Genomic DNA, 24,042 nt, shown 5'->3' with positions numbered 1-24,042 from the left:
AAAATTATGACATTTTATAGGAAATTTCATCCATTTTACGTCAATTTTTTATGTTCGTTTGACACCACAGTTTGTTTAAAGATGCTAATTTACATAAAAACAAAAATTTCAAAAGCAGCATTCCTTAACTCCGATTTATTTTTTAAAAACATTGAGACTTTGCCCAAAATTCTATGTACAATTAAAAAACAGTCATATTTAATTAACAATTAATTATGTACACGAGGGTATTTACACATAAATACAGTTTAAATTTACAGATATACACTATTTACACCGGTTTTTTTCTATATAACAAAATGTACATTGGTCAAGATTAGCGTGAGATTCTTAGGTAATTGGCATTCGTCCCCTTCGTGGTCGTCTACCTGCAGCCACACTGGTCCACCGCGACGTCTGGAAATATTCGGTACACGATGGAGTTCTCCTCCTCCTCGATCCACGCTTTCACCGGTTTGTACGACACCGGGACGCAGCACGTCTTGGGAAAGTTTTTCGGAATGTCGAAAATCTTGTGGAGTCTGGAAAACGATCATTTATTGATTTATTTATCATCATATAAGCTAAACAACAGTGTTTCTATTCTTGCTGTTGGTTTGCTATGTACATTTCTTGCACTGGAAAGCAAGCAAGGCAAGCAATGCAAGCAATGCGAGGTGCAACAAACTGCAAGAAATAGGCGCCGTATTAAGCATACCTGTTCACTTTCATTCATTTGCGTGATTCGTTTGAGCGGTGAGTGAAAGTGAAAGTAAATGAAAATGAAGTGATTTAAATGAAAATGACTGAAAGATTCCATCATTTCAGATGAATGAAAGGATTTCTCACTCATTTCATTTTTCACCCTGTGCTTAATACATGGGGCGAATAAAAAATGAAGTCAGATGAAGTGAAATGAAATGAATTTGAAAGAAAATGACTGAATGTGAATGAAAATATTCAGTCGGAAATCGGGATGACTGACTTTTGAATGAAAACTAAATTTTTGAACAGATGAGGTACATATAGCGGCTGGAAGGAGTTTCTTGCGCCTTGCATTTCTTGCAGGTCAAAATATTTCCCTGCAAGAAACCACTGTCTCCCCTTTATTTCTTGCACGTGGTTACTTTCAGCCTAAACACGGCTAAATAAATTTTGCATAATATGCAAATTAATATGTATCTACCTGTGGCGATCCTGGAAAAATGTGTGGAGCGTGTAGTTGAAGTGGTCATTCTGGAGTGGGAATGGGCACGCTCCTGCACAGAAGCCGAGTTCCAATCGCTTGGGTTGGACCATGTCGTACCACTCGATGTCCGCGTGCGTGTCCACGTTCCAGTCCTCACGGTGACATAGACTGTTCGGAGCACGTGGTTCTTCCAAAGTCGGAATGGAATTATTCGTTTCTCCAGAAGAAGTGGAAATCGACCGCTTTCTCCGTTTCATTCTACAAATTAAGAAAAATTTGTGTAAATTTTGCTTCAAAATTCGAATTAGATAATTAAAAAATCATAAAAATTTAGCTCAAAATTCGAATGAATTTACACTACTTATTATTCCAAATATGTTTAAAAATCCAAACTTATTGAAATAATTATTCAAAACATAGCTCAAAATTCGAATTCATTTTTAGCAATTATTCAAAATTTGTTTACAAATTCGAATTTATTCTAAAAATTAATCAAAATGTGGTTCAAAATCGAATTTAATTCAACAATTATTCAGAATTTACCTTAAAATCGGAAATTATAAAAATACAGCTCAAAATTCGAATTGTTTAAGCAATTACTAAAAATTTGCATAAAAATTCGAATTTATTAAACCAATTACTAAAAATTTGCATAAAAATTTTAACAATTAATCAACCAATTAATCAAAACATAGCTCAAAATTCGAATTTATCTACAGCAATTTATCAAAATACGCGTCAAAATTCGGATTTATGTCCACAATTATTCAAACCATAGCCTAAAATTCTCAAATTTATTCCTTACCCTTTCATCGCATCGAAGTCATGCCGGTACGAAAATATGACGAAGGGTCTCTCCACCTGCAGGTCAAATCTGTCAAACTCCACCCCCGCACCCCCCACAAGTTGAACCTCAAATTTGTGCGGATGTTGCAAAAATCTCTCCTCCTCCGAGCAGGACAGCACCGCCGTCTTAAACGCGTCCGTGATATCGAGCACGTAAAACTTGTCGCTTTTCGCCACTGCAGAAACTTCCGAGAAAAGCGTGTCGTTAGTTTCCTCGTTATTTACGACCTGTCAAAAAACGGGAACCAGAAAAAAATATACATGTAAAAAAAGTCGTTAAAATTAAACAGTTGGAAATGAATGGACCCACACAATCATTAAGAATGGAGGCTTCCTAGCGTATGCTCTCCGATTTTGGGCAAATTAATTAGTGTGAATCGATCACAAATTTAAGTAGGATGCAATTTACGAAAGACATGATCTCCTAATGGGCACGTTTGGCCGAGATCGAGATATTTGCATCCGAAGAGGAAAAAATGCCCAGTAAATCTGTAATAAAGAGTAAAATTTGTCGACTTTAAGGCGTAATTTTTCCTCTTGGGATGCAAATATCTCAGCCAAAGGTGCCCATTGGGAGGTCGTGTCTTTCGCAAATTTCATACTAATTAAATTTATGATCGATTCACACCAATTTGCTCATAATCGAATTGCATACGTTGGGAGACCTCCATTCTTAGGTAGGATTAGTCTCAAATTCGGTCCACGAAAAGTGTATGCCTAAACTGAACCAGATTTCATTTTCATTCAACCCTGCACGACTTGTTTACTTAAACTTGGTGAACGATTCGTCTTGGTCAGGATTTGGAATTTAGATGAAACGGAAAGTTGGCATGAAACTGGACACCCCGTAAATAAAAATTCTCCGTAAAACTCTCTCTTACATAATTTTTCTTCTTCTTTAACGCCTTCACGCTCGCAGCCAGTTTCATTATTTTGTTATTATTTCCTGGACGTGGCAGGTCACTCGTCGCTGGCCTCGTCGTGAGAACGATTTCCGCCGTGACGAAATCTCCCAGGGGTTGCGTTTGCTGGAAAATGATGGACAATCCTGGAATTTCTGAGGGTGCTGAAAAATAAAAACAAAAACAAACCCATAAAATTTATTGGATGAGTGAGAAATGAAACGAAATGAAAAGTTATTTTTCCCTGCATGGCCGGAAATTATGTAGGAAAACGAATTGGACACGCAGTGCGTGCGTATCCTGGACAAAATAAAGCAGGCTTTGTATTCTTGAGGTCGCAATTTTTTGCATAGTTTGTATGGTGCCAAGTGTCAATGAAGTCCAGAATCTGGACAATAAATTCTAGAGGTCGTAATTTTTGGAACGAGGGTCAGAATTTTTTTGCACACTTTGTACATAAAATGAAGTTTGTATTCTGGAGTCCAGAATCTGGACAATATTTAAATCCTGAGGTCACAGTCTTTGGCAGATTTTTTTGCACAGTTTGTAAAGTGCCGAGTGTAAATGAAGTCTTTGTTTTAATGCCATTTTTTACGAGGTTTACGAACATATATAAATATTCCTGAGGTCAAAATTTGGCCTGAATTTTTGAAACAATATTTATACCATTTTTTTGGAGCGGACATAATTTGCAAAGTGCCAAATGTCAATGAATTCCGTATTCTCGACAATAAATTCAGCTTTAATTTTTGCAACGAGGGTCAAAACTTTTTTGCACACTTTGTAAAGTGGTGCCAAGTGTCAATGAAGTCTTTGTTTTAATGTCGTTTTTTACGAGTTTTGCGAACATATGTATGTAAATATTCCTAAGGCCAAAATTTGGCTTGAATTTTTGCAATGATATTTACATATGCCATTTTTTGGAGCGGACATACATACTTTGTAGGGTGCCAAGTGTCAATGAAGTCTTTGTTTTAATACCATTTTTTACGAGGTTTGCTATTATTTTTAATTTCCTCTCTCTGAACTCTGACCCCAGTTCCGTCAACATACACAATTAATAAGTAACACCTATGTACGTAGAAGGCTACTGACTTTGTTGTTTAAAACAACTTGTTTTGCTGTATTTACGATGAGTGAAACTTGGCTGGGTGTTGGATTATCGTCGTAAAAGATAAAATGTATCACATTGTACAAGACATTCACACACTATTTATTTTTGTGGTCAAGTTTGTCACGTATGTCGGCATAATTTAGTGCAATGACGCAACGGAAATGATTTCAGATCCAGTCGTGACATGAATTCAGCAAGGCTGGTTTAAACGCGGATATGCTCTAATTATTTAATTTTCATATTCTAACATTTTTAACGTCTAATTTTCTATCTTATTATGTACCATGTGCGTTTAATTTCTTCATATGTAAATTTGTGTTAATTATTTATGCTTATCATGACCACGATAAGCGACAGGCAGGTGACAAGTGCGGATTACTTCACGGATTATCATGAAATTTGTTGCCCTCCTAAAAACGTGATTGTAATTCTCCTAATTTTAAATTTTTGCGTTTAATTTCCCCCTGAATTTTTAGGTTACATATTTAACTATTCAAACTTATCATGATAAGCGACACGAATTCAAGTCCGGTCTAGACACGGATGTATTTTTATTATTATGAGACCTTATTACGTCTTTATTTTATCTGCTACACAATTATTTAGCTATATGTACCTTCATAATTTCATATTTTCGGCGTTTAAATTTCTCCAAGAAATTTCCAAACTTTTCCTAATTATTTCAGCTTATCGTGACGATGATAAGCGATACAAACTCAAGTCCGGTTAAGACACCGTGACATTTTCAGCCACACATTTAGATTAGACGCCTATCTAATCCAATTACTATGTGATTTTCGTAAGTACTTTTATATTTTTAGGGTTATAATTTCCCCCAGAAATTTTTAAATGTACGTGTAAAATATAATGTTAATTATTTCGGCTTATCATTCGCACGATAAGCGGCATGAATTTACACACACGGAGATACAAATACAGCTGCGGAGTGGAAGAATCTAATTTTCTACAAAATTATTAAGTATCTCCTGATTTAAAATTTTCGGCGTTTAATTTCACGAAATTTCTTACAGGAAATTTATGTAAATTATTTCAGTTTATCATTTTGAGCACGATAAACGACATGCATACCAGTCCGGATATTATTAAGTTTATCTCATGAAATCTTTAACACTACTCAAGATTTCATCTTGTATTTTTATATGATTGTTATCATTTTAATGATAATTTTATATCTTCGGCGTTCAATTTCAGGAAATTTCTAAATGTATGTATATGTATAAAGTTAATTATTTCAGCTTATCATGAGGATGATAAGCCATGTAAATTCAAGTCTGGGTAACTACCACTGAGAATATGCATCTGACTTCCTACACACTTAATACGTAATCTTCGGAATTTTATACTTTTGGCGTGTAATAAATGCTAATTATTTAAGCTTATCTTAACAGGATGATAAGCGGCACGAATGTAAGTCCGGTTTTGACACGGATGATATGATTTAATTATTAATTCTTAACCCCCAAGACGTCCAATTATTATGTAATTCTCATAATTTTATAATTACCCCTTTAATTTCAGGAAACTTTTCAATGTATGTAAACTAATATTAATTATTTCAGCTTATCTTGAGCTCGATAAACGACATGAATTCAAAACCGGTTAACTGAAATACATTATGCTTTAATTCTCAAAATTTTATATTTTCAGAGTAAATTTCGTAGTATATTTATGTTGACTATTTATGTTAACTAAGCTTATCATCAGAATGATAAGCGACATGAAGTGAAGTCTGGGTATATTTTAATTATGTATTAATCATATTACCACATTCCATCTAATTTCCTACACAATTCTCTCGTAATCTTCGAAATTTTATACTTTTTGCGTTTAATTTTGCATAATGTATGGGAAAAATGCTAATTATTTCAGCTTATCTTGAGACGACGATGATAAGCGACACGAATTCAAGTCCGATTTGACCACGGATATCTTTTTATCATTAAGCTTATCGCAAACGTGAGAATGAATAATCTTTCACAATTTATTATTAAGTATCATCATAATTTTACATTTTCGGAGTTTTAACTTCTCCAAGATATTTCTTAAGTAATTTATGCTAATTATTTCAACTTATCATCAGGGCGATAAGCAACATGAGTTCAAACCCGGTTTACTTACACGGACATTATGTTTTAACTATTAAACTTATCATCGGCCGTCAATTGTATCTAATTTTCTATCAAATTATTAGTTTGCCCTTTTAATTTCATATTTTCGACGTTGAATTTTTTCAATAAATTTATAAGCGTATGAATTTAAGGGTAAAATGTTGCTTATCATGAGGACGATAAGTTATCGGGTTTTTTTACACGAATAAAATTTAATTGGTAAACTCTTGTTAGTACAACTGGTCCACGCAGTTATCTAAATTTCTATTTATTTAATCATACCCATCATAATTTCATATTTTCGGCGTTTTAATTTCTCTGAGAAATTTCTAAGAATGGGACCTTTTTTTAAGCTACACCGGGATTATGTAACGAATTATATCAAAAAATCGAGCCAAAAATTAGGAATCGCATTATGCGTATCATTCCGTGGAATGACCCCTTTAAAGAAAAATATTGGGGTCAAAGTACCCACAAGCGCCTTGGTTTTCGCCTCGTGGAGAGAAAATTTACTACAAAATTGAACTTTGACCCCCAATATTTTTCTTCAAAGGGGCCATTCAACGGAATGATAAGTGCCACGTGATTCCTAATTTTTGACTTGATTTTTTGATATAACTCGTTACATAATCCATTTATAGCTTGAAAAATGGTTTGATTGTAAGTGTATGTATAAAATGTTAATTATTTCAGCTTATCTTGATGACGATAAGCGGCACGAATTTCAGTGCAGAAATATCTAAATTAATAAACTTATCTTAAACCGTTTTAACGACAAAAGAGGAATTTCATCTTCAAAATAATTATCACGTAAACTTTATGATTTTACAGTTTCTGCGTTTTATAATAGCTTCTCCACGAAATTTCTAAATGTATGTAAATTTATGGTAATTATTTCAGCTTATCAATCAGCTCGATAAGCGATATGTAGTGGTCTCAACGGTGCGGTTCGGTTCGGTTCTTGGAAGAACCGGTTTGGAACCGAGAACCAGAATTGAAGAACCGAAACAGAACCGAACTTTTTTTAGCTGGAACCGAACCGGAACCGGACCAAACCGTGACCGAACCGGCGGTTCGGGTCAAACCGGTAGTGTTATTAATATGCAATAAACAACAAACAATGCTAATTCACGTGTTTCTGATGAAATTTCACATGCAAGCCAATAACTTATCTGTATTTAAACAAGCAAATTCTAACACATGTCAACAGCAAAACCACTTATGTATGTATTATTGAAGTTAGAAAACAATTCCAAGTTTGGGGTGCAACCAAGTCAAAATTCCATTTTGGAAACTTTGGGGTGTGACCAAGTAAAAATTTCATTTTGGAAACATTGGGGGTGTAACCAAGTCAAAATTTCATTTTTGAAACTTTGGGGTGTGACCAAGTAAAGATTTCATTTTGGAAACATGGGGGGTGTAACCAAGTCAAAATTTCATTTTGGAAAGTTTGGGGTGCAGTCACGTCAAAATTTCATTTCGGAAACTTTTGGGGGTAAAAATTTCGTTTAGGAAACTTTGGGGGTGAAAATTTCATTTTGGAAACTTTGGAGGTGTCATCAAGTCCAAATTTGGTTTTGCAAACATTGTGGATGTAACTGTAACCAGGTCAAAATTTCGTTTCGGGTAACTTGGGGGGTGTGGCCATGTCAAAATTTCATTTTGGGAACTTTGGAGGTACGGCCACGTCAAAATTTCATTTTGGAAACTAGGTGTATTTCGGGAAATTCGTAAAACTTTTTCGGAAATATGATCAACTTCGCTAATGTATTTATGTATGTAGTTCGGTTCAACCCGAATCGGCCGGTTCGGTTCGGTTCTCTAAGACTTGGAACCGGAACCGAACCGGTAATAAAAGTTTCGGTTCGGTTCGGTTCTCCGTATAAACCGGAACCGAACCGAGCCATCGGTTCCGGTTCGGTTCTATGAGAACCGAGAACCGTTGAGATCACTAGCGATATGTATATTACTTGCGTTTTAATTATATGGACTTTTACATAAGTTTGCTGCATCACCTTCTGTAAACTAATGTTATGTAATCCTTACAATTTTATATTTTCGGCGTACAATTTCAGGAAATTTCTAAATATGTATTAAATTTTAATTATTTCAGCTTATCGTGTGGACAATAAGCTGAACTACTTACACGATTTTAATTTATATGTAACCTTCGTAATTTACATTTCCTTAAATATGTTACTGATTTCAGCTTATCATGAAGACGATAAGCGCCATTTCAAGTCTAACTTACTCACGGATATTACCTTTTAATTACTTGTGACATTTTTACGAAATCTAATTTTGTGTACAATATTTATGTATGTATTTCTCATAATTTTGAATTTGTCGCGTTTAATTTCAGGAAATTTCTAAACGTATGTAAATTATTTATTAAGCTTATCATTAGGACGATAAGCGACATAAATTAAAGGCCGGGTAACTCACATACACGGATATTATTTATGTTTTGATTATTAAGCTTATCGGGAAATTTTTAATTATTTCAATATAATTGTAATTATAATTTAATTTTTTAAGTCAGAAAATCTAATTTTTACACAATTTTTGAGTACCATAATAGATTTGTATTTTCGCCGCTTTAATTTATTTATCCTTGAAATTTCTACATAAATGCACATATGTATTTATGAGTAAAATGTTGCTTATCAGGAGGATTATAGGGAATTTATGAAATCCACATTGCTACAAAATAATGTGTGTATCCTCATAATTTTATATTTACTTTGTCTAGGAAATTTCTAAATGTGTGTCAATTTATGCTAATTATTTAAGCTTATCTGGAGCAAGATAGGCGACATGAATTCAAGCCTAGTTTATATAAATGGATATTGTTTTATCGTGAGACTATAATCTAATTTTATCCATAATTCTTATGAAATCCTAACGATTTTATATTTTCCGCGTTTTAATTTGTCCATTAAATTTCCAAACGTATGCAAATTTATGGTAATCAATTCAGCTTATCTTGAGCACGATAAGCGACATGAATTCAACTCTGGTTGACTCATACGGATATCATATCTTAATTGACTTATCGAGATTCTTTACGCGACTGACCACTTACTTTTGATTCAATTACTATGTAGTTTTCGTAATTTTATATTTCCGGCATTCAATTTCAGGATATTTCTAAATGTATGTAAATTTATGGTAATTATTTCAGCTTATCATAAGGACGATAAGCAGTCCGAGTAGCTTACATGGATATTACATTTTAATTATTAAACTTATCGTGACGATTTTACATGAAAGAAAACGAAATCTAATTTTCTATCCAATTATTATGTAATCCTTATAATTTTATGTGTAAAAGGGGCCGAGTGTCAATGAAGTTTTAGCTTTAATGTCATTTTTTACAACGTTTACGAACATATGTAAATATTCCTGAGGTAAAAATTTAGCTTGAATTTTCGGACCGAGGGTCACCATTTTTTTGCACACTTTGTAAAGTGCCAAGTGTCAATGAAGTGTTTCTTTTAATCGCATTTTTTACGAGGTTCGCTTTTATTTTTAATGCTTTTCCTCTCTCTCTGAACTTTGACCCCTGTTCCGGCAACATACATAAGCAATAAGGCTACTGACTTTGTTGTTTTGTTGTATTTACGATGATTAGCAGTGGCCGCGGAAGGGAGCGTGGGTGCAGAGGGAAAATGTCCCCGCGGTTGATCGCATCGGTGTCCCCATCATCTCCCCATCTTATATAAACCCCTCCCTCCCCCATCCTACAAAGCTTGGTGTCCCCAGATGTCCCCACGGCTTCCGCGGTCACTGATAATCAGTGAAACTTTGCTCGGTGTTGGGTTATCGTCGTAAAAGATAAAATGTATCATAATCACAGAACATTCACTCACTATTTATTTTTGTGGTCAAGTTTGGCATAATTTAGTGCAGTGACGCAACGGAAATGAGTTCTCAGATCCAGCCGTGACACGAATTCAAGTCCGGTTTGGATACGGATATGTTCTTATCATTGTGCTTATCGTGACCGTGAGACTTTTAACCACATTTGGTTCATTTCTACCTCATCTTGTACATAATTAGCCATATGTATACCTTCATAATTTTACACTTTCGGCGGTTTAACTTCTCCATGAAATTTCTGAACTTGTGTAAATTTATGTTAATGATGTATGTGATTTAAGCTTATCACGAAGGCGATAAGCGGCACGGGAATTTTGTTTTAATTATTAAACTTATCATGAAATTTTAACTGCAACTGACCATATCCAATTTATTCATATCTAATCTTCATAATTTTACATTTCGGGGATATAATTTTCTTAAAAATTATAAATATATTAGCGATTTAAGCTTATCGTTAAAACGATAAGTGCCACAGTTTAAGCACGGATGTTACATATAAATTACTTGTGACATTTTTACGCGAGTTTACGAAATCTAATTTTCTACGGAATTAAGTATTTATCTTAATTTTGTATTTTTCAAAGTGTACATATTTATGTAAATTAGTCCGGCTTATCATGACCACGATAAGCGGTATAAATTCAAGGCCGGTTTATTTACACTAACATTTTGTTTTAATTATTAAACTTGTCGTGACATTTTTAAGCGCATGGAAATAATACATCTAATTTTCCACACTATTTATATGCAATTTCTAAAATTTTGTTTTTCCGGCGTTTAACTTCACGAAATTTCTAAATGCATGTATGAAATGTTAATTATTTCAGCTTATCGTAAAAGAGATAAGCCACGTAAATTCCAGTCCGGATAAGTTGTAGGATTATTATGAATTGACCACCTTCCATCTAATTTCATATACAATTCCTACGTAATCTTTGCAATTTTATACTTTTGGCGTTTAATTTCTCCACTAAATTTCCAAAGGTGTGCAAATTAATGATGCTAGTTATTTATTAAGCTTATCATGAGGGGATGATAAGCGACATTTCAAGTCTGGTTAACCTTCCCGGATATAAAGTTTTAATTTTTACATTTTTTACGTAAGTTACAAGATCGAATTTTCTACACAACGATATCCTCATAATTTTGTATTTTCGTCGTATAATTTCTGAATATTTGTTAATGTATAAAATTATTTCAACTTATCAGAAGGATGATAAGCGACATGAAGTCAAGTCAGGTTAACTTGGATGGATGCTATATTTTAATTATTAAACGTATAAGGTCACAAAATCTAATTATCTTTCCAATTTATATATAATCCTCATAATTTCAAATTTTCGGCTTTTACCTTCTCCACAAAATTTGTAAACATGTAAATATGTAAATTTATGTAAATTATTCCAGCTTACGATAAGCGACATGAATCCAAGTCCGGTTTACTTCCACGGATATTACGTCTAAATTATCAAACTTATCCTGAAATTTTCCAACACTCCGTACTTTATCTTCTATTTAGAATTGTAATGCAATCCTTATAATTTTATATTTCCGGCGTTCAATTTCAGGAAATTTCTAAATGCTTGTATAAAATAAAACGTTAATTATTTCAGCTTATCATGATAATGATAAGCCACGTAAATTCCAGTCCGGTAAGTTGCACGGATATTATGCATCTTCTAAGTATTAATTATAACAACATTCCATCTAATTTCCTACACAAGGATTACGTAATCTTGGCAATTTTATACTTTTGGCGTCAAATTCTGCATTTGGATGTATGTAAAAATGCAAATTCTTTAAGCTTATCTTGGGCTGATCTTGATAAGCGACACGGATATCTTTTTATTAGTATTTGTAGACTTATCGTGACATTTTCAGTCACATTCGAGCGAAAATATAATATTCTATGCAATTAAATGTTATATACATATCTTCATAATATTATATTTTAGGCATTTTAATTTTCCACAAATATTTCTCAATGTATGTAAATTTAGTTATATTAATTATTTCAGTTTATCATTGGGACGATAAGCCACATGAGTTCAAATTCGGTTTAACTTATCTTTAGCCTTCCATCGTATCTAATTTTCTGCAAAATTAGTAATTACTCCACGTATGTAATTTCATATTTTCGGGGTTTTGATTTCCTCCTGAAATTTCTAAATTTATGAATTTTTAGGTAAAATGTTGCTTATCATGAGGACGATAAGTGACACCCGGTTTTCACGCGGATGGATATGAACTTTTATCACCTCGGCTGGAAGCAATTCGGACCTGTATTTCATTCCATTCATAATTTCCCTTAATTTAATATTTTCGGCGTTTCAACTTCTCCACAAAATTTATGTAAATTTATGTTAATGATTTCATGCACCTTATCGTGACCATGATAAACGACTTTTTAAATCCGATTTACTAATCATCTATCAAACTAACCACATCTATTTTACCACCGAATTTATATTAGCGGCGTTTTAATTTCTGCATTCAATTTATGTGTCAAATGTCAATTATTTCTTTGAGCTTATCTTTAGCAAGATAAGCCACCTGCGTTCAAATCCCGCTTACTTGCAAGGATTTTTATTAAACTTATCGTGACACTTGTGAATGAACTTGATGATATTAAGTTTTCTATAAAATTATTATGTAATTCTAATTATTTTATGTTTCCGGTGTTTTAATCAGGAATTTTCTAAATTTATGTTAAGTATTTTAGCTTATTTGAGAGGACGATAAGCGACACGAACTCTAGTCCGGCTTACTTACACGATATTTAATTATTAAACTGGATTTTGGACGGTTTGTAAAGTGCCGAGTGTCAATGAAGTCTTTGTTTTAATGCCATTTTTTACGAGGTTTACGAACATATGTAAATATTCGTAAGGTCAAAATTTCGCTTGCATTGTTGCAACGATATCTATATACCATTTTTTAAGCGGACATAGTTTGTAAAGTGCTGAGTGTCAATGAAATCTTTGTTTTAATGCTATTTTTTACGAGGTTTACGAACATATGTAAATATTCGTAAGGTCAAAATTTCGCTTGCATTGTTGCAACGATATCTATATACCATTTTTTAAGCGGACATAGTTTGTAAAGTGCTGAGTGTCAATGAAGTCTTTGTTTTAATGCCATTTTTTACGAGGTTTACGAACATATGTAAATATTCGTAAGGTCAAAATTTCGCTTGCATTGTTGCAACGATATCTATATACCATTTTTTAAGCGGACATAGTTTGTAAAGTGCTGAGTGTCAATGAAATCTTTGTTTTAATGCTATTTTTTGCGAGGTTTGCTTTAATTTTAATTTCCTCTCAAATCTGACCCCAGTTCCGTCAACATCTACAAGTATTTAATACCTAGAAGGCTACTGACTTTGTTGTATTTACGATGAGTGAAACTTGGCTGGGTATTGAGTTATCTTCGTAAAAATAAAATGTATCAAAATCACAGCACAGTCAAACACAATTTATTTTTGTGGTCAAGTTTGGCCTGTTTGTCGGCATAATTTAGGAAAGAACAGTGACGCAACGGAAATGACTTCAACTTTAGCCGGGACACGATTTCAAGTCCGGTTCGGTTTAGACACGGAGATGTTTTAATTATTAAATTTGCATATCCTGAAATTTGTAACCTCGTGGAAATTTTGAAATGTATGTAAACTTATGCTAATTATTTTTGCTTATCGTTACGACGATAAGCGAGAAGCGACATGAATTCACATGACATGAATTCGGGTTTACACCAAGATTCCTAGACTTTTTAGTATGTTTCCGTGGAGTGAATGTATTCGAATTATGTAATGCATTACATTATCCTAATACATTTCTTCCACGGAAACAAGCTAAAAAGTTTAGGAATCTTGGGTTTACACAGTTGCTTATCGCGAAGAATTCGACTACATCCAAATTCTTACACGATTAATATGTAATCTTTGCAATTTTATACTTTTGGCGTTTATTTTGAAAAAATGGGGATTATTATTTAAGCTTATCTTGAGAGGATGATGATAAGCGTCACGAAATACAGTTGGGTTTGGACACGGATATCATTTTTCATTATACTTAGTGCCAATGAAGAAATGATCAATCTTTAACATAATTTATTATGAATCTTCGTAATTTTACATTTTTGGCGTTTTAACTTTTCCATGAAATTTCTAAATAAATGTATGTATTAAACTATGTAAATTTATGGCAATTATTTATGAAGCTTATCATGAGGACGATAAGCGACATGAATTCAAATCCGGTTTACTTTTACAACGGAGACTATTTTTTTAAACTATTAAACGTATTTATCACCAGCCTTCAATCGTATCTGATTTTCTATCAAATTATTACATATTGCTTATAATTTCATGTTTTCAGCGGTGTATTATGAAATTTCTAAATGTATGAATTTACGGGTAAAATGCTGCTTATCATGAAGATGATAAGTTACATCTTATCGGGTTTTCACACGGATAAGATTTAATTGTTGAACTCTTTCAGTTTGAAGCATTCATCCAAATTTTCCCAATCCTTATCCTTAATTTAAATATTTTCGATGTTTTAATTTTTCCACGAAATTTCTACCAGTATATAAATTTATGTTAATTATTTGAGCTTATCATGAGCTCAATAAGCGACATGAGTTCAAGTCCGATTTAGGTAAACGAATATTCATTGTTTCCAGTATCAACGCATAATCCTAGACATCTAATTTTTTCTCCAATTTATCTGTAACCCTCGTAATTTACATTTCCGGCGTTTAATTTCCTTAAAATCATAGATATGTTAATGTTTTAAGCGTATCATGCAAACGATAGGCGGCATTAATTCAAGTCCAGTTTACTCACGAATATTACTGAAATAATTAAAATAAGATTACACATATTTAGAAATTTCCTGGAAAAAGAAAAATATAAAATTATGAAGATAAATACATACATTATTTTGTAGAAATTTAGATTTCAGAAATTCCTTATCGTCATCATGATAAGCTTAATTAATTAACATTTTTAGAAATGTTAAGCAAATTAAAAGCTGGAAACTAAATTAATTATTAAACTTATCATGATATTTCTGCATACAATGTGTTCGTGAAACCTAATTTTCTATTCATTTTATATAATCCTCATAATTTACATTTCCGGCGTTTAATTTCCGCAAAAAAATTATAGATATGGTAATGATTTAAGCTTATCATGAACACGATAAGCGCCATTTCAAGCCCAGTTTAGTCACGGATATTACGTTTTAATTAGTTGTACCCGAGTTTACGAATCGTAAACTCGGGTACAAGAAATCTAACCTTTCAATTATTCCGCACATATTTTTCATAATTTTTTGCATTTTCCGCGTTTACTTTCTCCAAGCAATTTCAAAACGTGTGTAAATTCGTTAATTATTTATTAAGCTTATCATGAGGACGATAAGCGACGTGAGGTCATGTCCGGTTATCTTAACGTTTTGATTTTCAAACTTGTCAAGTGTTTTGCATAATTTACAAGATCTAATTTTCAACACAATGTTATCCTCATAATTTTATGTATTTTCGGCGTTTAGTTTCAGAAAAAATTTATGAATATATATATATTAAAAAATTATTTAAACTTATCATAAAGACGATAAGCCACACAGATAATATGTTTTAACTCTTAAACTTTTCGTGAAATTTTGAAATGAAAAGTCACAAAATCTAATTTTTTATGCTTTATGTAATTCTCATATAATTTTATCTTTTTGGCGTTTTAATTTCTCCGCGAACTAATTTCTAAAGGTATTTAAATTTATGTTAATTATTTCAACTTATCATAAGGACGATAAGCGACATGATGTCAAGTCTGAATGACTTGCATGGATGATATTTTAATTATTAAAGTGATCATAAAATTTTTAGCGCATAAAATCTAATTATAAATCCAATTTATATTTAATCCTCATAATTTAATATTTTCGGCGTTTAACTTCAGGAAATTTCAAAATATAAATATGTTAATTTATGTAAATTATTTGAGCTTATCGGAACCACGATAAGCGACATGAATTCAAGCCCGGCTTACTTAGAGGGATACTATCTTTTACTTATTAAACTTAGAAATTTTAACCGCAATTGACCAAATTTTCTATCAAATTTATCCACATGCAATCCTCCTAGTTTTATATTTCCGGGGTATAATTTCCTTAAAATTTCGAATGAAATGTAACTAACGAACTAAGGAATTGTAAGTATATTAATTAAATAAGCTTGTCATGAGGGCAATACAGGGTTACAAAAGCTAATTTTATACACGATTATTATAATTCTAATCGTAATAATTTTACATTTCGGCGTTTTATTTCTTAAAGAAGCTTCTAAATGTGCATAAATTTATGTTAATTATTTAAGCTTATCATGAGGACGATAAGCTGAACTATTTACTTACACTTTAATTATTTCACTTATCTTGACATTTTTAGCTGGCAGCCACCATATCTAATTGTTTATCCAATTGCAATGTAATTTTATGTAATTTTACGCTTTCGGCGTATAATTTCTAAACTTGTTAACGATTTAAGCTTATCATGAAGACGATAAGCACCATTTCAAGTCCAGTTTACTCACGGATATTACGTTTTAATTAGTTGTGACATTTTTACCGGATATTACGAAATTGAATTTGCTATACAATTATTCCCCACATATTTCTCATAATGTTGAATATTTCGGCGTATAATTTCAGAAAATTTCTAAATGTATACAAAATCTGCATAATCGAAATCTTACGTAATCTTTATAACTTTATATTTTCGGAGTTTTAATTTCTCCATGAAATTTGTAAATCTATGTAAAAAAATGTATGTAAATTATGAAACTCGTGATATTTATTACTCAAATTTCAAAATCTAAGTTTCTTCGTAATTATTGCGTATCCCCTAAATTTTGTATTTTCGGCGTTAAATTTCAGGAAATTTCTGAATTCAATTTCAGAAAATTTCTGAATGCATGTATAAATCTTAATTTTTTAAGCTTATCGTAAGCACGATAAGTGATATGAATTAAAGCCCAGCTTATTAAACTTTCGTGAAATTCTTAATAACAAGTCACAAAACCTAGTTTTCCATGCTCTACGCAATCCTCATACTTTTATATTTCCGGCGTTTCAATTTCTCCACGAAGTTTCTACATGTATGTAAATTTATGTTAATTATTTCACCTTATCATGAGGATGATAAGCGATATGAATTCTAGTCCGGTTAATTTACACGGATATTATGGCTTGTTTATTATTAGGCTTATCGTGAAAACTTGAACCACACCCCAAATTTTATCTTCCATTTATAAATGTTATGAAATCTCGTAATTTTATATTTCCGGCGTTTTAAGTTCTCCACGAAATTTCTAGATAAATGTGTGCAAATTGATGTTAATTAGTTCAGCTTATCATAAATACGAGGATGATAAGCGGCACGAATTTTAGTCCGGTTAACTTGCACGAATGTTACGTTTTAATTATTAAACTTATCGTGAAATTGCTAGTAGTAATTCTCAAAATCTAATTTTTTCTCCAATTTATATGTAACCCTCGTAATTTACATTATCGGCGTTTAATTTTCTAACAAAAATATAGATTTGTTAATGATTTAAGCTTATCATGAAAACGATAAGCGCCATTTCAAGCCCAGTTTACACACGGATATTGATTTTATACAATTATTAGGCACATATTTTTCATAATTTTGCATTTTCGATGTTTAAGTTCTCCCTGAAATTTCTAAATAATTATGTTCATCATTTGTGCTTATCATAACGACGATAAGCGACGTGAATCTTGGTTATCTTGTCCGGGTATAACGTTTAAATTTTCAAACTTGTCACATTTTTTACGTGTAAGTTACAAAACCTAATTTGCTACACAATGTTATCTTCATAATTTTGTATGAGTTGTCCCCACATTGAAAGTGTCAAGGTTCCCTCTATTGGTTCACCCAGTTAAAAATGAATTTCGCACATGTAAAAATAAAAAAAAATTGGCAAATTTGATAAGCTTTATAAAGCCGAAGACAGAATTTGATTATCTCTTTTCGTTCAAAAATGACAGCACAAAATTTAGAGGAAGTGGAAAAATTAGTTTGCCACTTCATCAAAAAAGTGTATTTCTCGGATCGGAAAAGAGCACATCACCAATTAATTGTTCAAGGGATGGCCCGGACAAAATCAGTCATACATTAGACATATCTTAGGATCGTGAAAATGCAAATTATAAAATTTGGCCTTGTCAACCTGTCCGCCAGGACACTAATATACTCACGCGAAACGTGAAGAAATCTTTCTGATGCAACACCAACATATCCATGAGGCTTGCACCCAGACAACTAAAAATTTCAAAAACCTATCTTCGCAGGATCAATGCCAATAAGATGGGCTTCAAAACGTACAACACTAAAACCGCGCCAAAGTACAATCAAGACAAAAAAGGAGGAGCCAAAGCTATTTGTGAAAAACTTGTGTAGAAAATGTTAAAACTGACACCCCGAAGTTTGATGTCATGAATTGTTAAAACTACGACCCCGTTGACCTCGTAGCATCAATCGTGTAAAGTTCTGCTCATGTGGAAGTAAGAATGACGTTCGTTCGAAATTTCAATTCAAAACCAAGCAAAATTTCGGATGAAATATATAAAATGGCTGCCGATCGACAAAAATGGGAGCGTCTCAAATCGATTCGCCTCCACGAAGAATTTGAACTTTTGGATTTGTTTCAAAGAGTGTATCACCAGGAGATTGACCCCCTCTATCAAAAACAAACACGTTTTATTTTTCCCTGGCATGGGTACGTACCAGAATGCCAAAATAGTGACCAGGTACCTCGAAGGGAAAAAAGTTGATTTTGTCGATAAAATAGACAAGGCTCAAAAAGTACCTCAGTGTCGACCTATTAAAAGAATTTGGGCATTACTTAAGAAATAATACTGTCATAAAAAAATGATATCACAAAATTTGGACGAATTTCATCGGGTTATGGAGAAAACCATCATAGAAGTTGATGAAACGAGTGGCGAAGCGCTCATGAAAGGTGTGCGACAAAATCTTCTCTCCACGGGTACGGAAGGGGTATTTGCACAACTAAAGGATTAAAAAACTTCGGTATGCTCATCGTTAGTATTCCACAAAAGTTTCATTTGATTTGATTCATGCATTCATTTTCTGCAGGTCAAAATAGACTGACACTTTCAATAAGGGGACAGTTAATATTTCCAACGTTTAGTTTCAGAAAACTTATGAATGTATATTTCATTAAAAAATATTTCAACTTATCATAAGGACGATAAGCGTCATGAAGTCAAGTCTGGTTAAGTTGCATGGATGCTATGTTTTATTTATTGAACTTATCATGTCCCAGAATCTAATGAATTATCTCTCAAATTTATATGTAATCTTCATAATTTCATATTTTCGGCGTTAATTTATTCACGAAATTTCTAAATTTACATTTCTGTAGATAGGTATGTAAATTTATGTAAATTTATGTAAATTATTTCAGCTTATCTTCACCACGATAAGCGCACTGAATTCAAGTCTGGTTTACTCACAGGAATAATTAAACTTATCGTGAAATTTTAACCGCAAATGACCAAATCTAATTTTCTATCAAATTTATCGATATGTAATCCTTCTAATTTTATATTTCCGGGGTATAATTTCCTTGAGATTTCTAAAAGGAATTGAAAGTATTCTGGCTTATAATGAGGACAATAAGAGATTACAATATCTAATTTTCTACACGATCACTACAATTATAATCATAATAATTTTACATTTCGGCGTTTTATTGCTTAAAAAAACTTGTAAATGTATGCTAATTATTTCAGCTTATCAATCAGCTCGATAAGCGGCATGGATATTACTTACGTTTTAATTATATGGACTTATCGTGAAGTCTTTACATAAGATTTACAACGTTACCTGACGTTTTGTGATCCTTATAATTTTATATTTTCTGCGTTCAATTTCAGGAAATTTCTAAATATGTGCATAAACTGTTAATTAGTTCAGCTTATCAGGAGGACGATAAGCTGACTACTTACTTACACAGTTTTAATTATTAAGCTTATCCTGACACCAAATCTAATTATGTATGTAAATTTATGTAAATTATTTATTAAGCTTATCATGAGCACGATAAGCGACCTGAATCCAAGTCCGATTTACATACATGGATATTACGTTTTACTTAATTATTAAACTTGTGACATTTTATACTCAAGTTTCAAAATCTAATTTTCTACACAATTCTTATGTATCCCCAAAATTTTGTATTTTCGACCTTTAATTTCAGGAAATTTCTAAATGTATGTATAAAATCTTAATTATTTCATCTTATCATGAGCGCGATAAGCGACACGAATTCAAGCCTGGTTTATTTACACAAATAAAATTGTTTAATTATTAAACTTTTCGTGAAATTTCAAATTTTTAATGACAGGTGACAAAATCTAATTTTTAAACATTATGTAATCGACATAATTTTATATTTTTGGCGTTTAACTTCTCGAAATTTCAAAATTTATGTTAATTATTTCAGCTTATCATTAAGAAGATAATCGGCATGAATATTCTAATTGTAAAATTAACCAATCATGATATTTTTAGCGGAAAAGAGTATCATTTTACATTTTCGCCTCTTAACTTTTCCACGAAATTTCTAAATGTAAATGTATGTATTTCAATTTACTTTAATTACTTAAGCTTATCTGGAGCTCAAATTAAATTCAAAAATACAAATACTTCGACATTTCAGCGATTTTTCGGAAATATATATAATGATGAGCTCCGATATGTCATATATATATTTCGTAAATATTTCAACGTTTTTCGGAAATATTTTTAGGGTTTTTGCAAGAAATATGTCAGAGATTTTTCGTAAATATTTACATATCCGCCCTCTAATGATAAGCCCCGATATGCCACTTATCTAATTCAGCATTAAATAAATTTAAAAATCTTCAAAATATACATATTTACAAAGTTACAAAGTCACAACATTTTTATTGATGACTTTAGCACGTGTTTCTCCACATGTTACACAATTTAATTATTCACGTTCTCCTTTCTTATTTCTTCGTGGGAAAGATAATCGTAAAAAATTTAAGTGTTATCACTTCCAGACAACGCAACAAGTGTGGCTCCGTCATTCCTCGATAAACAGATGCATTACTTTAGTGCAAAAAAATAAATGGCATCGTTTCGCACATACAGATGTGTAAATAGAGGTTGCAAATTTCACTGAAATTCGATCCAAATCCTGATACGATAACCAACCTGACCTAATATTATTATTCTTTAATGATCGGTTTACTAATTTATTATCCAATTGCACCAACAAGGTCACCTTGTCAAAAATCACCATGCAAAAATAGTTTGCAAAAAAACCTAAATTGCAAAATTTTGCGAGAAACATAAACTACAAAATTTAAAATCAAACTACAAAAATTTTAAAAACCAATAAGGTTACCCTTGCAAAAATAGTGTGCAAATAATAAAAAAACTACAAAATTTTGCGAGAAACACAAATTACAAAGGTTCTCAAGAAATCCAGCCCATACAATTCTCATTCATAATTTATGAATCATAAATCTAATTTGCAAAAATAATGTGCAAAAACATTGCAACTTTTTACAAGAAACACAACCCACAAAATTTAAAACTAGACTACAAAAATTTCACAGAACACCAAAAAAGTCACCCTGTGCAAAAATAGTGTGCAAAAAATTACCAAATTTTGCTACAAACTACGAAATTACTCATTAAATTAAAACCAGCATACATACTTAATTCTCATTCTCAAATCTAAATTACAATAATAGGGTGCAAAATTTTGCGAGAAACACAACCCACAAAATTTAAAACTAAAGTACAAAATTTTTGCAAAATTCCAAAATTCTCACTCACCTCTAATCTCCACCGGAAGCCAGACCCTCGCCAGTGGCGAATTTTCTTCCTTATCATCCACCACTCCCAGATAATCCCTCCCATTTTCCTCCTCCTCCTCCTCCTCCCTCTCAAAGACCCCCACCCTCCCAAACCCCCCGTCCAGATAAGCCCCATCCAGATAAGCCGGCAGTTTGAGCAGGCTGCTATGTCCCAACTTCTTCTTAACCTCGGCCATCCCAGAAATCTCATTTTTCTCCTCGGCAATCTCATCATCCTCTTGGAGCAGGTGAGACACGACCTCGTTTCCGGGGGTGAGACGAGACGACGATTCCTTACTGAGCAGCGTCGTCGTGATGGATCGACACCTTATCGGAACACCACTTATCAAGAATAAGAACAAGAACAAGAACAATGTCGAGGACAAGGTCGATGAGGACAACATCGCAAAAATGAAGAAGAGGAATGCGGAATGTGGAACAATGTGTGCGAATTTATGTATGCAAATTATTTATGTATGTATGTATACCGATGAGCTAATAGTTTACTTTTCTATTGTCTTCAATTATTTAATTGATAATTAACTAATCGGAATTATTTAGGTATTATTAACTCGGAATTCCGAAGAAGCACAAAACAATTGATCGGCTTTAATTTTCCTGCACGTGTGTGTTTGTATCGTCTACGAAAATTTCTCAAAATTTGAGACACATTTTATCAATTTATTCCCGTTTTAAGCTAATAAATAGTTTAGTATTATTGGAAATTATTTAATTGTTAATTAATTTAATCGCAATTAGAATAATACTTTCACAATTTACGGGTGTGTCGTCTACGCAAATTTCTTAAAATTTGATCCACATTTTATGCATTTAATCCAGTTTTGAGCTAATATTTATAATATATTGTCTGAAATTATTTAATTGCTAATTAATTAATCGGAATTATGAATGTACTAATTTCGAAGAAGGATTGTATCACAATTAAGTTTTTGCAAGTGGGTTTGTGTCGTTTATGAAAATTTCTTAAAATTTGTAACACATTTTATGCATGTAATAACTGTTGTGTGCTAAATAGTTATCTATTTAGATTTAATTAATTCTTAATTAATTAATCGGAATTAAGTAGGTACTCTTAACTCGGAAGAAGCACAATTGACTGACCGGCTTTAACTTTTTTGCATGTGTGTCGTTTGCGGAAATTTGTTCAGACATTTTATTTAATCCAGTTTGTCAAACTTAATAAATAGGAAGTGGCCTTAATTTCGCGAATGTCATACGTTACGTTACGTTTCTCCTTACTCGGTGTCGGATATTATTTATATGTTTGAAAATATTAATGGCAATAAAATTATGCACCTCCCGGCTAAATAGGTGGGCTTTTATTGTATAAATTATTTTATTTATTTTTTATTTTACTAGTCGGCAATGAAGACAAGTTTTTGCACGCTCGCTTCGAGACAAAGTGCCAATTGCTACTGAGTGGCAGAAACTGTGTGCGAATTTACTTATGGATCTGTGTGAGAACAACGAGATTCGCAAAATCTTTTTGCAGGGAATCTGCTGGAGACGGACGAAATGAAATACGAGTCGTCGTTTTGTGTTTAAGAGATTTTCATGTCATTAATGAGCTTAACATTTGATATGTGCAAAAAAGAAGGTGCAATTATTATTGTCGCGAATTTCTAAAATTCGATACTATTCTGCTCTTATGCAAAAAAGACAATGCAATTATTATTGTCGCGATTTTCTAACACTCGATACGTACATATGTGCAAAAAAATAAGGTGCAATTATTATTGTCGCCAATTTCTAAAATTCGATACGTACATATGTGCAAAAAAAAGAAGGTGAAATTATTATTATTGTCGCGATATTTACAAGATTAAACGAATAAATAATGGTATTTATTCATTCATAAGGCTTCGATCCGTGCTGGATGGAGGTGTCAAGTTGAAGTCGTTCTTATCTCGTCTGAAGGGAAAGTTGGATGAAAGATGATAAGGGATTTAGATATTTGAGATTTTTGGCGATTTTTTGAGCAGACTTCATGACTGAATTTTCGCAAAAAGTTGCACTGTAAATGATATGTATTTTTT

General features: G+C 32.4%; 1 protein-coding gene across 1 annotated transcript; it reads right to left on the bottom strand.

Annotated features, from left to right (window-relative positions):
- Window positions 1–106: 106 nt before the first annotated feature.
- On the bottom strand, window positions 107–23,408 carry LOC110855839 (bone morphogenetic protein 8A). Its single transcript, XM_022104232.2, has 5 exons — window positions 21,966–23,408; window positions 2,896–3,080; window positions 1,974–2,242; window positions 1,166–1,426; window positions 107–521 (listed from the first exon to the last, which is right to left on the bottom strand). The coding sequence occupies exons 1-5, from the start codon at window positions 22,387–22,389 to the stop codon at window positions 365–367; spliced, it is 1,296 nt and encodes a 431-aa protein (XP_021959924.1). The 5' UTR covers window positions 22,390–23,408; the 3' UTR covers window positions 107–364.
- Window positions 23,409–24,042: the final 634 nt, after the last annotated feature.

Source organism: Folsomia candida, unplaced genomic scaffold, assembly GCF_002217175.1.
Source record: "Folsomia candida strain VU population unplaced genomic scaffold, ASM221717v1 Fcan01_Sc014, whole genome shotgun sequence".
Lineage (NCBI taxonomy): Eukaryota > Metazoa > Arthropoda > Collembola > Entomobryomorpha > Isotomidae > Folsomia > Folsomia candida.
The sequence above is the reverse complement of the archived record's forward strand: the minus strand, read 5'-3'. Positions and strand labels throughout refer to the sequence as shown.

Bases quoted from the DNA above. Each gene is read 5' to 3' on its own strand.
- LOC110855839 (XM_022104232.2), bottom strand. From the start codon at position 22,389: ATGTTGTCCTCATCGACCTTGTCCTCGACATTGTTCTTGTTCTTGTTC. The intron at 3,081-21,965 runs GTGAGTGAGAAT...TTTATTTTTCAG, and splicing joins GCTTCCGGTGGAGATTAGAG to CACCCTCAGAAATTCCAGGA. The intron at 2,243-2,895 runs GTAAGAGAGAGT...GTTTTTTGACAG, and splicing joins TAAAGAAGAAGAAAAATTAT to GTCGTAAATAACGAGGAAAC.